Raw genomic sequence first — 17,848 nt, 5'->3', positions numbered from 1 at the left:
TGTCAACGCAGCCCAGGCCTCCTTAAAAAACCTACCATTAAAAATTCTGTCACATCAAGTCCTCTCCAGAAGAAAGGATGAAGATGCTTTTCTACAACAAAGAAAGGTTTCACAACTGGCTTAAACGAATCTAGTCTGCTACAGGCGGAGACAGTAGTCTCATTTTTCCCACCTGGCCCCAGCTGCACGTTCCCATTCCCTTCCTTCCACTGGCATTCGCATACAATCATCAGGATCAGGAAGATGATCTGTCTCCAAGCTGCCCCTTTTTTTCCCCCCTTGTAGAGGCAGTTTTCAGCCAGTGCAGTTTCCTGATCCACGTGGCTGCCCAACAGTACAAACGTGAACGCCAACAGAAGGAAGGGAGTGAGGACAAGCGTCATTGCCCCTTTCCACAGCAGCAGGATTTCAGACTGCCTTACGATCGTCGTGAAACAGTCGTGCTCCCAGGCCAAGGGAAAGCACTCCTTAGATACACTTGGGTCACACTGCTTAGCTTTCCATAAGCGCTAGTGATCTTTTGTCATCGTTTTTAAACATCAGCCGAGGCTCTGGTGTAACCAGCATCTAGCACTAGCATCCAAGCACATCCCTACCATACTAGGAAGGAAAAGACCAAAATAATGCGTTCTGGCCTTAAAACCTTTTAAAGGTTGAAGTACAAATCAAAGTTCACTCGATTATTTCTGCTAAACAAACACCACTATGGTTGCTTGTAATTTTCTGTGCAAAATTGCCAACTACTACCTTCCAAGCATCTCCAAATTTAAGAAGCTGCTTTAGATCCCCCAGTATCTGAAAAGCTTCCCAAGCTAAAGACAATGTAATTCACTGATTATGACTCCATCACAATTTCACGGCTCCTTAAAAGAGAGATTCACAGGAAGCTCAAACTACTTAGCATTCAGTAAGTATGAAACTCAATCCCCTGAAATTTAACTGAAGAACCAACTTGCTCAGGAATGCCTTTTCAGTTCTTCATTTAGCTGAGCAAAGTCAACCATTTGGATAAAGGTAGTACAGCACGTGCGCACCTAAACACTAAGGCTGCACTATAAATGTTTGACTACAAATGCTAAAAGCTAGCTTCTGGAAAAAACAAAACCAGTTGCTCATTATGATTAGTGGGAGGAGCCAGTCATAACTTCAGCAACGGAAAACTCAGTCTTTTGAATAGCTTTGTTCCACTATAGCATACCTGGCACAAACGGCAAATCCACAACCTCTGGTTACAATTACTACACTAGTTTTATGATGAAACAGAGAATTTTTCTACTCCAAAGCACTGCGTAATCAATCTCTCCTGGTTTATTATTCACTATCACTCAATTGTGGATTACGCAGCAAAATTTTTTACTTTGACTTTAAAGCTTCAGAGATCCTCCCTCAGCTTTCTGTCAAATATTGGGCAATAATCTGATTTCCCTGCAAATCTGCATTAAAATTCCAAAGACCAAGTTCTATCCTCTGCTGTATCCATCTTTAGAAGAGTGAATAGGAGGGGAGGGAAAACACAGCCCACAGTTCTAGCTAAGATTTCTGTTGTTGTACAAGCCACATTGCAGTAGGCACTCAAGACTAACACGAATTATTAGGAAAAGAATAAACTATTCTGCACAAAAGTCAACAGATCACTTCCATAAACAAGGGAAAGGTATCTGTTGAACAAGAAGGTCTCTTTTTCACACAGCTACTTTTCGGAACAGAACCACACTTGAAAGAAGATAAGTGACCAATTATCTTTTGTCTCACATTTACAGACAAGCGTGAGACAAATTCTTCCCCACTGAGGTACAGAACTAAAAGAGGTAACAATTCTTCACTAGAGCCTTTAAAGGAGAAAACATCGCTAACTTCTCACTCGTTTTCAAACATACTATATACGCGATTGGTACAAGGCTCACCTAAGTAACTAAATCCAAATGATCTGGCTGATATTTCTGTCGGTTCATTGGACGATATTCCATACTCTGTTTTTGAGACCAGTTACACAATTACCATCCAAAAGCTGTGCACAATAGAAGCATTAGTAAGACTGACTTGATCTGTATCAACAGGTGCCAGCAAATAGTCTGCCAATTTCATGCAATTTTACTTCCAAAGCCATTATACCAGTTGGCAGTTTACCAAACTGAAAGATATGTTTTAACCCCCTGAAGCCTGAGCATAATTATGGCAAACATGCAACAAAGCTGCAGCTCAAATATTTATGATACAACAGTTTGAGAGGTGAGTGCCTATACTATCACCAGGGTGCTGTACCCATATTCCTGTGTGTCCAGAGGGCCACATTCAAGGCTATCTGAAAAATCAGAATGAAGGAATTTAAGCCACAGAAACTCCCTTCCAGTGTACTTGGTTTTAAGTCTCCGTTAAGCTCTACTATTAATACTTCAAAGTTACAGGGAGAGTATATCGCTGTTAAAGGACAGAAAAATAAACCCCTATGAGAGGGGAAATCAGCTCTGAAAACAACAAAGACAACACATTAAAACAGAGATCCTCTCTCTTTTATGTATTTTCCCTGATTTGACTGGAAAGAGACTTTATTCCTAGGTACCTTTTCCGTTTATTTTCATTTTCTCAATGACGAAATAAAAAATTAATAGGTGGTTTGGGCCTACGGCACAGTGGTGGGTGCAACAGACTCCATACACACTCTGCGATTACTACCACTCTCATTATCGCCTCATTACTCAGCGTAAGAAATAGCTCCAGGAGTGCTTAGCAACACAGTGCATCCAATCAACTAAAGATCACTAATGGCAGCGTGTGAAAGGCACAGAGGAATGGAGCGCCAGGGTACAAGCCGGGAGCCCAGATCAAGCACGTAGGAAACAGCGCTCTATTCTTTCACTATCGGAACTCGGTGGCCAGACTCCAAGCTCTTTGGTAATACTCTTCTCTGCCGCCCTCTCTCGCTGCGACTGCACTTCCTGCAGTGAGCTCTGCTTTTCCACAACACACCCACCGAGTGCCACTTCCTTAGGACAGAGTTCCCCATCCACCTAAGCACCGCTCGGCTGCTCACAACTGTACTTAAGCCCTCTGGTTTCATTAATACTGTATGAAAAATAAAAAAAGTCAAACCAATTTAAATGCAAAGACTCATTGCAGACATTCCACTTGCCGCATACAAATCTATTAGCCATAGGATAACGTCACTACAACAAGAACTGAAACTGTCCCTACCAAATCCAGTCCAGAAAACTAAGATTTCTTTTCTTAAGATTTGTTTTCAGGCAAACGCAGCCCTTCTCTCCAACTTTATTCAGCTGTTGCATAAGCATACTAGAGAAGTTTAAACCTAATCAAAGGAACACCTTTCTCCTATCCATCATCAAGATTGTTCCTTTAATTCACAATCATGGTTTTAACAGAATGCTTCATGACATCATTGTGGCATTTTCCTTATAGAAAGGGAAGCTCCGCAGAGCCTTTTGTCGTCTGAAGGACTTAAAGTCGTACGCAGTGGACCAAATAGCTACTGTGCTTGAAATAGCAAAGGCTCCGTAAGAAAACCAGAAAGGCTTTGCACACTATTAGACCACCACTCTGTTTCAAGGAGCTTATTCTCCACACCTCAATCATTTCATGCTAAAACTTTCCTTTTGTCTGCTAAATCTCCTCAAAATATAATTGGGGAAGATGTCAACTATTCTAACTGTGTCTTACAAACAGGTACTGCTTCTTTGATTTCTCAAGTAACTTCCAGCCTTTCACTGAACTGGATCCCAGCCATTGTCTCCTCCACACAATCACCTTTTGCCATGTTGCCCTACCCTCGGAACATCCTGATAAATCTCAATTAAGTGTCTTCTGTACTTCTTCAGATCCTTCCCAATGAGTATTTCCTACTGCAGGCCATTATTGATGATTCCTTATCTAAGCCCTTGTCACAGATTTTGTCAATATTGCCAAGTCCATAGGTACAGATCAAGTTCTTACACAGTTATCCAGTATAAAGATAAATAGCAATGTAAAACCAGTCAAACATCCTTTTGCCTACAACACTCAGGCATGATGAAGTAGAACGTACATTGCATGGAAGCTGGAGGTAACTTTTTTTAAACAATGCAAATGGTAGTGATAAGAAGAGAATGAAGGTTAGATAATTAAATTTTGTGCTTCCAGGGGTAGGTTAGCTTATCAAACTATTATGTAATTTTGCAGAGTTGTTAACTGTTGGCAACAGCACCTCACGTCAGAAATGAAATGGATTAACAGGTAAAAACTCCAGCAAAAGCGCAATCCTACCTTCGTCTCCTTCTGGCGCGTAGGAAGCTGTAATAATGTCAATGTCAGCACAGTTCATCACAATTTGGTTGGTTGCCTGTTTCACCTGGAAGAGAAATTTTATGAGCATCAGGAAGAAATGGCGTTCCCTACTCCCTTGAGCTCCCTTAGGTAGGCATTCCCACTTCCCTTTAATCTAAAAAACCCTCCATCATCAAGTGTTTGAAATAGAATTTAGTGCTTAAGAGTGGTAAAAAAGAAAAAGATATTCCACTGACTGCTTTCATTTGTTCCGGAACATGCGCACTTGAATCATGTTCAAGCCATCTCGGCCTACTTATCAAGACTGTAAATTATTTAAGGGAATGGACTGCCTGTTAAAAATTGGTATGTAAGCTTGACAATAGGGCCCCTGTACGTGCCTGGGAATCCAAGACCAATAAAAATAGATAGAGAGCCTGTAAGCTTCCTTTTAGAGATGACCTCCAGGAGACTACAGTCGAAGCCTTTGAACACAAACTTACATCTTTCAGAGATGATCAGAAATACAACCTACGGTACTGTGTTCTAAACTGTCGACACTGTAAGAACTTCTTAGGTTAAAAACATCTGCCAAGAAATTTGCCTTTACATTTTCCTGAAAGCTTTCCTTCTGCCAGCTCTTGGCTACGCACACTTTGCTTTATTTAACAAGTGGCCAGCTCCCAGCGTAGTAATAAACTGTCTCACTGTGCCAGCTTTCTATTTGGATGCAAGAGCTTGAATACAGAGGAATTCAAATTAAATATCAATTAATTACAAAGGGGTAAAATATTTGGGAATTAAACTAGGAATTATTTAGAAACTTATGGCTGAAACCACTAGAATCATTACACTGGGTCGAGCTGGTAATCCTGCTAGCCCAGGATACAACTTCTAGCAGTAGACAACGCCAGTTCTTTACATGAAAGAGCAAGAATTTCTATAACAGCCAACTAGAGTTTAACATGGGCACAAAGGAACTGCCTCCTACCCCAGACAGCAAGTTCCTTAAAGCATAAGGACTTACATCCCTTTCTTGGTTTTTCACTATTATAACCTTAAAATGCCCTGTTAACACCTGTACCCATCACACTAGCTACCTGCGTTTGAACACAGCAGAAACCAACCGGACTTATTTGCCTGCGATGGAAAGTGGTTCCCATGAATCAAGAGCTCCTTCGCCCCTGTAGCAAAATCAGCAAAGCGCTCTGCATGTGCACGCCAGCTCACCATTCGAGCATCTGAGTGTGAATGCATTTATTGCAAGTAAAGCTGAAATAATAAGCTGTGAAGCGTCATAGTTGCAACAGACACTTATCACTCTGCCACAACGGAGCTGGTATCTACACAAGATGAGTAAACGGAAGCAGATATTCAGTCTTAAGCTGTTCTACCTAGGCTCACTGAAGAAATGGTTCCTTAGTCATTGTGTACATAAAAACCAAATTCAAGTCTAGTCAGTGATAAGAGAGGCTTAAGAAATTTAAATATGTAACTTAATAGGCATACCCACATCATAAGAACGGTCCACCTAGTCTAATAATCTGTGAACCAAAGGGCTAATACCAGATACGCCAAGGAAAGCCAACTCCCAGTGGATGGTTAACACGAGACAAACCTAATTCAGAAGTTTCTTTCTAACCTCAGTCACCAGCTTTGCTTCTGAAACAAACGTCTATGGCTTATTCCTATTAACAGAATCGTTTGTGTAAGTATTACATAAGGGCTTATACTTTTTGACAAGCGCAACTATTAGTGAATCTTTCCAAACCCTGCTTGTCAGTCACCCTGCAGTAGCGTGTCGTACAGGACAGTGCAGAAGAGGTGTGTTGTTTTCAGCATGTTGCCTCTTTACAGTAATAAAACCAAAACAATGTTACCTAATAAACTTAACCTGATTCTAAAAACAACATGCTTGCAAAGCCTAAAACTAGCAAACGTTAACAGCTGAAGTGACACAGGTTAGATTTGATGCTTCTAGTAAAGATCTACAACCTGAAATCTTTTTTTTTTTTTTTTTCCCCAATTTGGTGTACATGAAACTAAAGGATTACACCACCTCCCAAAACCTAAGATCAAAGCCAAACAATTTTCATCACAATATTGGGGTTTGGGGGTTTTCAAGGTCTTCTAAAACACAGAAAAATCAGAATGAGAAAAGCTTTTGATAAATGTCTAATAGAGACCTTTATTCAATCCACAAATCCAAATCTCTCTGGATTAAGAATTCAAGATGCATAAAGAGCTGTCCAAATTGCAGACAATACTGGGTTTAACAATAGGCTTGATCTTTAAAAAACAACCTCTTCTGAGGACAGAAGAATTTTCAGTGTAGCACTGTGCCTGCAAAATAAGAAAGTTTAGGTTTAAGCAGAGACAACTTCAGAGGCTCCTTAGAAAGGCAATTACCTATTTTTAGATTTTTTCTTAACTCCTACAAATATCAAGCCAGTTTTACAAAAGAGTGCAACGTAGTAGAAAATATTTAAAGGGACCAAGTGAACCAGCAGCCTAAAAAATGTTCACCCTCCAACTCCTGAAAAACGAAGGGCAAAATTCAGCATACATGAATATTGACAGTGTACTGTACAGCACACTTCTGAGGCTCTCAATTTAATTCAGTGGGGGGAAAAAAAAAGTTTTCACATTGGCGCACAGGCTCTAGCTTGAGATCCTCCTCCCTCTGATCCATTAAAAATAATGACGTACAGACACACCTGTAAGAACAAAACCAAAACAAAACTATAAACCGCCCAGCATACTTAACTTATGACCATTTTATCTCACAAGAACCTATAGCCTAATGCTTACAGACACCACGTGTATCATGAAGATGAATGAATGTGTTTTACTGTAAGCGATACCTTGAAACTGCTTTTATATTTCTGCTAATACTATGCTCTGGAAGACAGATATTCTGCTCATGCAGTGCTTTTCATGAATGCAATCATATTAAAAGGCAAAAAAGCATCTCACTGCATAAGGTATAACCAATTACAAAGCCGTATATATGCGAACTGTCACCCTGCTTCACCTTGCTCTATAATATAATAAATTTACTCTTCAACAAGAAGAGGCTAATCAAGGCAAGAGCAAGCTACAAATGCCCACAACGAAAGTAGTTTTGCCATAAGGCTGATGTGCTTAAAAGCAGCAGATGAACTAAGACCAATATCTGGAATTTAGGAATGTTTCAAAACTTTAAACCCGTTGCTTTTGATGAAACTCTAGTAACGTCAATCAGAATTCAAATACCTGTTGAGATTAGCCAGACACAGATACCACAAGCAGGTCTGCCCTGCAATAAAACTGCAGACCTTTAAGACGTTTTAACTGTGTCGGTAACCTGTCGTTAGACTAAGATGACACACACTTCCCCAACCCACTACACATCCACATTCGTGCTCAGCACTTGTTTCTGGGAAACAGAGATAACAGCTTAAGTTCCCCCCAAGAGTTTTCCAAGGTAACATCATTTGATGGAAGAAGAGCTAAAAAGGCTCATTACTTAGTTTTGAAAATGAAGACACTCTCAAAACTCCGCCAAATAGGACTTGAAGATGCTGTAAAGCTTTTGATTTTCACCGGTTATCAGAGCAGGAAAGGACCTGATGGAAAAACCTTTTTAGGACATTAGAAACAAGAATTTGAACGGCTTCAGTAGAATGCCAGCCTACCCAAAATACAGGGTGAGGGGCACCAAAAGACATCTTCTATAGTCAAAACTAATTCTCTAGAGCCATTCATAAGACTAGATAATTAAAATCTTGTCACTCGGCTTCAGAGTCCTTTTCTAAATGTAGCACTATTAACAAGCATGTATGTTTTTAGCATTTTACTCTCTAAAAATAGACAACTAAAATTACCTCAGTTCTGTTCTGGGATGTATCTTTTTAAGAATTTCAAACTTCAACGAGAAAAGGAATAAAAAGTTCTATTCATCTGCATCTCGAGCAAATTATGGTAGCCAAGTAGTAAAACTACCAATGCCACGACTAATTGGCCCACTGGAAATATTCCCTTCATTCCAAAGAGCATCCAACTACATCCATCTGTAGCAGTCACACGTACTTCAGAAGTGTCAAGTTCACACAGACAAGTAAATCCCTTTGTAACTACGATCAGTGCAATCATCTTAGCCTTACGAATTACAGAACTGAAAGAGGCCTTTCTGTGGGGGAGAAGAGCAGAGGCATTCCTATTTTTGAAGCTGGTGGCATAAGGATACACAGAGCCCCGAGGTTCCGACTTTGAAGCACCAGACTGGAAAACCCAGTATGGTACCTTTAACACTCAAATTCAGATTTAATCTTATGTGCTGGAAATATAAGTTACAATGCTGGATAACATGACCGTATATTTATACTAGACCACCACCCCCACCACCCCCCCCCCGAAAAGATACTGACCACAAATACTACATCCATTAAGCTTAATTTTTGAAGGTTTACATACAAGAGTGTCACAATTAATCTTTAACTGGCATGCAGCAGGATCAGAAGACTACACATTCTTTAGACTAGCAGATACCGCATAATTAACCTATAAAAAGCACCAGATACAGGTTAAACATTGCTAAATATAACAGAATATCCTTAAGACATATTAAAGGGACTGGGAAAGATATTTAAAAGAGCCATCTACCTCAGGTTGTAAATTCTTTAAAGTAAAGATAGGTTGCTTTGCAAGCAAGAAACACCTCACTGTAGTCTCCAAGGGAAGAAATGAATCACCACACAACGCTCTCCAAAGAAGGTAGCTTCTATAGAGGTAAATACCAGGAAGTTAGAAGACAACCATGCACCTTTCTGAAGCTCCGCACCACTACGCCCTGCACCGGACAGGTGATCGTTTGGAGCCGTGACAGCGTTAAGAACTTCCATTTAGAAGCTTAAAACAACCGTTGAACTTTGGGAGCCAGATGTTTGTTTCTGTTGCTAGTTACTCATGTTTGCCTTTTCAGCACGATGCTGAAGAACAGAACGGCCACACATCCCCTCTTTGTTCCAGCCCTCAGTTAGGCCTCCCAGGAGTCAAAAGCAGAATGGAAAAAAGTTGACCTAGACGCTGACTAATATGAGTGCACTGCACTGATAACTAGACCCTGAGAATCAGGGTTATAATAATTAAATCTCAAGCTAACAGACGAATAAAGTAGATTAACTATTTCCACCAAAAAACCCACAAATCTTAATTGTGCTCATTCAGAAACATCCACACACACCCAACAAATCACCAGTTTAAAATGCTAAAAGATAACATAACTGACAGAGTGATCACAGGGTTGTGAACAGGCGACTATTTCAGTTCCAGATCTGCTACCAACACGCAGTGTCCGATTCTCCCACAACCACGTTTTGTCCTAGCTAGTGGTAAGGGTTCCTTGTGAAATAGTTCATTTAAGGATTTTTGGGGTTTTTAACTGTGATAAATGGCAATTATATACTGTCAGTTTATATAACTGTCACACAATTCTACAGACTTCAAAAATATTCATATGACCACAGATTACATTATTTAAAAATCTCGAGTAACCAGACAAAACTTAATATATAGGTTAGCAGGTACTTAACAAGCGCGGTTTCAAAAGGCTACGAAATAAAACTATCGAGAGACAGATTTCAGTATTGTTCCTTTATCAAGAAACAGACAAATACTAGACAGAGGGCCAACTCGCTAACCTGAAAACTAGAAGTGCCACAATAAACCACAAGCACGTTATCATTTCTTTTTAAGGCTTTGAAATCAACCTGGTCACTGCTGACACTGAAGCAACAGCCTTATCTTTTGAATCATAAAAGGCTTTATCCTCTGAAGCTTATTTGAAGGAGTCATATAAGTGTAACATTTATTATTGTGGCGTAAAGACAAAATGTTTTAAGTTATTTATATGTACAAAAGCCAACACAAGTGTACCGCCCCAAAGCCAAGACTGGAAGGTTACTTAACATTTCTTTAGGGCTTCGCGCTCAAGTCGAAAGACTTAAAATTCTACACAGAGGGCTGCCAAATCCTATTTAAGGACAGTGAGAAACACAAACTGACTGATCAAGTGTTTACTTGTAATATCTTGGCTAAATATCACAGCCTTCACTAATTCCAGTTTGCTATTAAAGATGCACAATAACAAACACACACTTACGATGTACGTAATGAGAAGGTTTTCTAATTTTGTGATTAATCATGATTGATTCTGGTGTCGAAGTTTCAGTACTCACCCTGCAGGTCAGAAAGCATCACTGGTTTAAGTACTTGATGTGGATTATTGCTTGTCCAGCCATTATCATACTGGAATGGAGCAGAGGGACTAATAATTATTCTTGATCGATTATAAAAAATGATACCTGGATCTTCAAGAGGAGGCAGTGTATGTATTTCCCTACCCAAAATCTGGAAAATTCAAAGTTTGTGTCTTAACATAAAATCTCTTTTACCTCGACAACTGTACAATGTATGGCAAAGCTCTCCAGTATGCTGAAAACAGAATGCCTCCGACGAGCTCCACTCCACCTTATTACAAGGTGCTAGTAGAAATGGCCAACAGGTCCTTAATTGAACCAATTAGATCCAAAAGCACACAAATGACTTTTTATTTGCTAGAGTCAATCCCAGCTCAATAACAAACAACTAGTAAATGTTAGCATAGAAGTATCCTGTCCACCTAGCACTGTAGGTGAGCTGGTTGTTCTTCTCTCCATTAAAGTGCAGAATAGTTACCCTCTAGTTTTCTGGAAAGTGCCTTTACCGTGCTTTGGATACTGGCAGCCACAGCAAACTCCTCCAGATTTCTAGCTCGAGACAAGCATGCGAACACTCACCCCATACACCTTCCTGCACCTCTCCTGTACTTGCTTGCACGCAGCTGGGATGTGGCCTCATGATTCTTCAGTCTATGGTTGTTAAAAGTTATTTAAAAATAAAGATACATAGTTTAGATATGTTTTAAAAACCTCGCCCTATATTTTTTTAATTCTCTCTACCGTGGGAACATCAGATCAGCTCACCGTGATGTGAACAAGGGTTTTTTACAACCCTGAACCTGCCAGATCAGTGTTCTTCCTTAACACATGCCCTCAGCTGGTAGGAAAGTCCAGGATTTCGCATTGTCAGGTGGTGTCCATTGCTCTAGGAATTCATTGAGCAATCCCCTGAACAGCAAACAATATTAAAAATATCTCAACAGGACTAAAATCTGCTGACCAACTACCATCTCCACAAGAAGTCTCCAAATCCTCGTTATTCCTGGATTTAAACTAAGTTTCCAAGGCTGCTGCTCAATACCACTCTCTCCTCCGTAGCAATGCTGGCTTAAAAAGCCCCTACTCCCCTCCCCCCAAGTGTTATTTTTAACCTGGATGATTTCAGCGATCCCATTTACAGCACAGCCCCACAGCTGTAACAGGGTTGAGGAGCAGCAACTTGGGTGCGAAGACAGGAATAGGTGGCTAGGATTAAGACGGAAGAGATTGGGAATTTGTCAAGCTAGCATTTTCACCCAGGCTGATGCACCGTCAAACCGAGACCCCAAAGACAGCAGCGGCCTGAGGACTTAAGCTAGAACAAAATCTGCAAGGCGATTTACGTTTTCAGTATTTCTTCCACATGACACAAACTTACTCATCTCTGGTCATCTTCCTCCAGGTCCCAAAAGTCACAAGATTCATTATCATCCACAGCCTTTTGCCCTCCCTAACTTCCACAGACACCAGACACTTGCCCAGCCAGGCACTTGCTCTCCTCTGTACCTGTGCTTCACATTCAGCAGTTTTATTACCCTGATGTTACCTCATTTTAAAACAAGGTTTTAACCACCTCTTTAGACTGAGATTTAAATCTGTACACATCTCGGTATTTAAAATCTCCCTCAAATATTTCTGAGCTCTCTATACAGTCATCCCGTTTTAAGAAAAAGTCCGGTAAGCCCTTACTAATTCTCTATCTATTTCAAATCGTTGCACAAGGAAAGACTTCAAAGCAAATTTAGGAAATCTTGGCACAGCAGCCTGAGAATGACTATGAGACTTCAGGGCTTTCATCAAACAATCTGGCTTTGAAGCATGAACACGGGGAAGATTTTGCCTTTCAGAAAAGGCAGAAGACCCGGCGTTTTTAGTTTGCACACCCCTTCCCACTGTTAACCGAGCCTCTCGCTCCACTGACTTCAGGCTTTTCATGACACTGAGGCCTACCAGCTTACCGTACTACACCGGGGGGGTTCTCATTTAATTGCATATGTGGTAGTTTGTCTTTCCAGCAAAATCCCGAGCCATCTGAATGGCTGGATATAGATAAAAGCAGCACGCTGGAGGCTGAAAACAGGAACAGGGTGCTCACTACGGATTTGGGGGAAGCCGGGGATACCAGCGAGGCAGATATCCGCGGCTCCGACCGCTCCACGCCTAACCTACATACAGACTTTTGCCAGCGGGGCCCTTCTGGCAGCGGGCAGGCGGGAGAAGAGCCGGGGACGGTCCGAACTGGGCGGGGGTGAGGGGGGAAAGGGAGCGGGCCGGGCACCCCCCGCGCAGCCCGAGGGGGAGCCGCGGGGGCCCGCGACGGCGGGGCGAGGCCCCCAGCCCTTCCCAGGCCGCTCCCGCCCCTCTCGGGGGACGGAGCGGGGCAGGGCGGGGCCCCGCGGGCTGCCCTCTCCCCTTCCCCGACGCCTGGCCCCGGGCTGGCGGGGTATATATACATATATATGTACAGGCTGAATGGAAAGGGAGGGCGGAGCCCGCGGAGCGGGGGGGGGGGGGGGGCAGCTTTGAGCGGCCTCCCTGCACCTGCCTGGCCGGCTCCACCGCGCCGAGGGCCGGGCCCCGGCCGGCTGACGGAGGGGGTAGGCCCTCAGGGCCCGGCGGCCAGGAGGGGAAGGGGAAAGGGTGGGATCGGGCCCCCGCTGGCGGACGGGGCTCCCTCAAGGCCCGGCCCAGGGAGGGAATGGGGGGCCGGGCCCGGCGGGCTGACGGGGCTCCCTCAGGGCCCGGCGGCGGGAGGAGCGGGCTGAGGGAAGGGGTCCCCTCAGGGCCCGGCGGCGGGAGGGGAGGAGGGGCCGGGGCCCTACCTGCACGGCGGCCTCCAGCTTGCCCTCGAAGGTGAAGTCGATGAGGTCGGGCTTGAGGCAGAGTCCGTAGTTGAGGGGGGACACGTCGGCGGGCAGCCGCTCGAAGGGCCGCTTCTCCGGCATGGCGGGGCGGCGGCAGGGGGTGCGGGGCTGCGCCCCCCCGCGGCGGGGCGGCGGGGGAGGGGGCGGCGGAGCGGCGGCGGCGGGGGGCGGGAGCGGGGAGGCTTCCTGCCGGCGACGCGGCGGCCCCGCACCGACACACCGAGCGAGCGGGCGGGCGAGCAGCGGCGGCGGCGGAGGAGGAGGGAGGGAGGGAGGGAGGGGCGGGGGCGCGCGCGCGCTCCCGGCACGAGGCGGCTGGGGGGGGGTGGGGGGGGGGGGAGAGAGGCAGCAGGAGGAGGAGGAACAGCGCGTGCGCGTGCGCGCGGCGGCGGCGCCACGCGGCCGCGCACGTAGAGCGGCGCGAGCGCGTTGCGTAAGCGGCGCGGGCGGTGCGCGTGCGTCGCGCCTCGCTCCGCCCCGCCTCGCTGCCGGCTGGTGCGGTCCGCGGGGCTCGCGCTGCCCCCGGCGCGCGCGTTGCAACGGGGCCCGGGGGGGGGGTCCGGCACGGTGCACCCCGTTAACGGGTCACCCGGCCCGGAGGGGGGGGGGGATATGGCACGGTGCACCCCGTTAACGGGTCACCCGGCCCGGGGGGACGGGGGGGGTCCGGCACGGTGCACCCCGCTAACGGGTCACCCGGCCCGGGGGGACGGGGGGGTGTCTGGCACGGTGCACCCCGTTAACGGGGACTCCCGCAGCACCCAGTACAGAGCGGGGCTGTCACGATGCACCCGGCGCGGGGGGGGGGGGGGGGGGGCTGGAACAGTGCACCCCTTTAAGGTGCTCTGAGGGGGCTGAGAGGTTGCATGGGGGCTCCCAGCGCGCCCGGGGTGGAGCGGTCTGGCAGCCCCGGGGGGGGGGACGGGGACGACCAGGGTTGCACCGGGGCTCAGGGTTCCCGGGGGGTGCGCCCTGCGTGGGGGCTCCAGCACGGTGTCCCCGAGCAGAGGGGGCTGGGAGATGCACCCTGCGGCGGGGATGGTCGCCCGTGCACGGGTCCAGCGGGGCCCTGGGGTCAAGGGCACGGCATCGCGTGGCAGCTCTGTCCCCCAGCAGCGGGGCAGGGCCCGGTCTCATGGCACCCGTGGGTGCAGCCAGGGCTTGGAGGCTGTTCAGAGTCTGTTTGGTCCCATGTCTTCCAGGAACGCGTCCTGCCCGGCCTTGCCCCGCCGCAGAGCTGGCCTCAACATGGGACTTGTCGCTGCTGCTCCGTGGCATTGTGCTGGTGGCATTTCAAAGCCCCGGCCGGGCCGACGGCAGCGCCCGGCCGGCCACAGCAGCCCAGATCCGAGCTGGGACTCGCCGCTGCAAATGTTTAATGAGCTCCAATACGTTGTCCTGGGTTTTTCTGTTGGTTCTCCTCCATGGGGTGTTTTTTTACTGAGTACTTTTTCCTAGCACTGAGCAGCTGGCGGGTCCCACACCAGCAGCACGCTGCGCACACCGTGCAGGTTTGGGTTTTTCCCGGGCTGCTCGTCACCCCATCCAGTCCTCCTGAGCACCCACTCGGCACCATGCAGCGTCTGGCCCTTGTATCTGGAGGATGCAAGTCCCTTTCTCCCTGGGTTCGGTCACCTCTGTGCTCCCCAGGTCCAGATAAGGCAGCGCTGCTCACGGAGCTTGGGGTATAACTATCGCTAACCTCCAGCGTTAAAAAATCGTGAGATCAGCTTGAAACCCCTGGGACTTTGCAGCAAAAATATAGCGGTGTGCACGCGTGGAGCAGAGAGACAGTGTCTTCTCCTCCAGGCTTGCTTTACCTGTCCATACAGCTACGTGGGGTTGCTTTTCTCCCCGCCCTGAGCTGCTCTTCTCCCCGTGCTTGAACCACAGCGTCAAGGTGAAACCCGGGTGTTGCAGGGCTCCCGGTAAAACCCCAGGGCTGCCGACGCGCGTGCAGCCCTTCGTGACCAGGCTCACGTCCTCGTAAGTAAAAAAACCTCTTAAGCTCTTGAGCAGAAAGGGGCTTCTCTGCCTTTTCCCATGGCCAAGCAGCCGCTGCTGCCCACCCCGGGGTACCGCAAGCCCTTCGGGGCTTTCCCTGCTCACCCGGGGTCGGCAGCGCCGCGGAGTGTCACCGAGGCTTGTGGAAGATGCTATGTAAGGAATCTGTCTTAAAAAGCTATGTACACAAGACAGCGAACGGTATTTACAGGGTAATAAATGTCCCAAGTGGGTGATGTTGGATGGCTGTTTGGGTTTGTGACAAACACCAGCAGGAAGTTTAAAAATTCTTAATAAAGACTTTATATGGGAAAAAGAAGGGCGAAAAATTGAATTCCTCTGGAAGAGGGGAGCCTGCGCCGGTGGCCGCGGTGGCTTTCCCTGCACCCAGCTCGCTGGGTGAGAGCCGCAGCCCAGCCCTGCTCTCGGCCCCGGGACCTGCCACGGTAATCTTAGATCCATCAACTCAGCCACTGCCTCCTGCCTGGCTCCGTGTGGCGTTAAACACGGACCTGATTAAGTCTCAGCCCCCCCAAAGGAAGCGTGCTGTGTCTTTGTGGGTGCCACAACCTCCCTCGTTTTAAGAAGGAAACGCAGCTCGCAGAGGCAGGAAATCATTAATTGCCTTCCACCGCTAGAAACTGCAATTGCTCCTTTTTTTTCTTCCACCCCCTCCCCAAAGAGGTTTATTTTTGCTAAAAGTGGTACCTGGCTGTTTAGCATTAAGTTAGCGCCGAGCGAGAGAGGGAGTGGGGATTCGCTGAGACCTGGAGGAGCCGGCAGCACCAACTGGGGCACGGAGAAAGTACAGACAGCTCTTAGCACGTCGTTATAAAAACCAAATGGCTGACGAGCGTGGGTTCATCTGGGGTTTCTGTGGGGCTGCATTGTGCTGCAGAGCCCGGAGGAGAGGAAGGGAGACAAGGAAACAGCTGGAACCGTGCGGGGAGGTCGGGCAGCTGCCGCCCTCCCCTTGCTCCCTGCCACCATCCCCTCCCGCCGCCTTGGTGGGGTGCGGAGCCCCATCGGACACAAGGACGGTGTCGGTGGGGACACGTTGTTGGGGACGTGTCGGTGCTGGGACTTGGGACCAGGGAAAGTTTCATCATTGTTCTTGCAAGCGAGCTCACGCCTGCGGTGCCAGTGGGGCGCTGGGGAGAAAGTCCCGTCTCCCCTGCAGCGAGGGAAGGGCTGGAGCGGTGACCCCACGGTTCAGCGTGGGTTGGGTGGGGAGCCTCCGTGCGTGATTTGCAGCCAGGCTGGACAGAGGAGAAGTCATCCCAGGCGTGCCACGGTCGCGCTGAGAGACCTCGCCGGAGCAACAAGCCCTTCTCCTCCTGCCCCACCTCTGCTTTCCATGCCCCGGTGCAGCTCACGGCCACGGGTGACTCTCCCTTGGGCAGAGCCGTGGCCGGGCAGGCAGCAAGGTCAGGGCAGGATAAACCTATTCCTGGAGCAGAGCCGCTGGCTGCTGCGGGAGGGAGGCGGAGGGGATTGTCTCCTCCGAGCTTTAATTCCTGCCCCCGATGGCTACGCGGGTCGCCGGGTGCCCTCCCGGTGTGCGCCCGGTGCTGGGGGCAGCGAGGGGGCTCGGTGGCCGCGCCGGCTGCGGGGCTTCTGCTCGGCAAAGGGCTCCGGGTGCCTTCTGCGGCTGCTGGTCTGCGCGGGAGATATTGTTAGATGACAGATGCTGCTGTCAGCAAGAATCCAGAAAGAAAGAAAGGAAGAAAGAAAGAGCCTCTGCCGAGAAAGCCGGGGGGAAGCCACCTCCTCTGCCGTGTCCTGACCAAACCGGGTTCTCCTGCAGCGCCAGACTGGGGAGGGCCCGGGGACAAACGGACGGGGTGGAAGCCAGGAGCTGTAATTAGCCCAGAGTCTCTGCAGCCACCAACCGCTGTCAGCGCACCATTTTAATTAGGAAAACAAGGGGAAAAAAGGGGAGGAAAAGAAAAAGAAAAATCCCAAGAGAGGCTTTTCTTTTCTTCTCTCTTTTGCTGGAGTTTTTGCCGTTCCTGCCGAGAGTGGGAGCAGCCGGAGGGCACCGGCTAATCCTGCCTCGCAGGTCTGGGCCGGCAGCTTAGGGCAGGAATCTCTGGTATTCGGGAGCACGGGACAACGGCGTGCTCGAAGCTGCAAAGTGGCTCCTGGGGCCTCTTGCTCCGCAGGCTCTTCCCGGGGGGGTTGGGAGGCGTTTTGCATCACTTCCCCCTCTCGCTACGTGGCGATGCATGCGTGCGGGTCTACCCGTCGCCCTCCTGCCTCGCCGTGGACCTGCGGCGAGTTGCACAAGGACGGAGGCAAATGTGGCCAAGCCCCTGCCCGGAGCTGCCGGGGACAGCTCAGCTTTGGGCGGGTGCTGAGCACATCCCACTTCTGTTGATGCTCGGGTCCCTCCAAATCCCAGCCCTGGTCCCGCTCTCCGATGGGGCAAATCCCAGTGTGGTGGTTTTGCAGGGGGAAGGTCACACGTGGGCTGGGGACACC

At 48.1% G+C, this 17,848-nt stretch overlaps 1 protein-coding gene across 1 annotated transcript in view; it reads right to left on the bottom strand.

Annotated features, from left to right (window-relative positions):
• NPEPPS (aminopeptidase puromycin sensitive) overlaps window positions 1-13,481 on the bottom strand; it is a 39,580-nt gene extending 26,099 nt beyond the window's left edge. Inside the window, exons 1-2 of the mRNA XM_076356990.1 lie at window positions 13,319-13,481; window positions 4,258-4,342 (exon numbers count right to left, since the gene is read on the bottom strand). Of these exons, the coding sequence (XP_076213105.1) occupies window positions 4,258-4,342; window positions 13,319-13,441 (208 nt within the window). The 5' untranslated portion in view covers window positions 13,442-13,481. The remainder of the gene's footprint in view (window positions 1-4,257; window positions 4,343-13,318) is intronic.
• Window positions 13,482-17,848: the final 4,367 nt, after the last annotated feature.

The sequence above is a fragment of the Aptenodytes patagonicus genome, chromosome 20 (assembly GCF_965638725.1).
Source record: "Aptenodytes patagonicus chromosome 20, bAptPat1.pri.cur, whole genome shotgun sequence".
NCBI classification, from domain to species: Eukaryota; Metazoa; Chordata; class Aves; order Sphenisciformes; family Spheniscidae; genus Aptenodytes; species Aptenodytes patagonicus.
The sequence above is the reverse complement of the archived record's forward strand: the minus strand, read 5'-3'. Positions and strand labels throughout refer to the sequence as shown.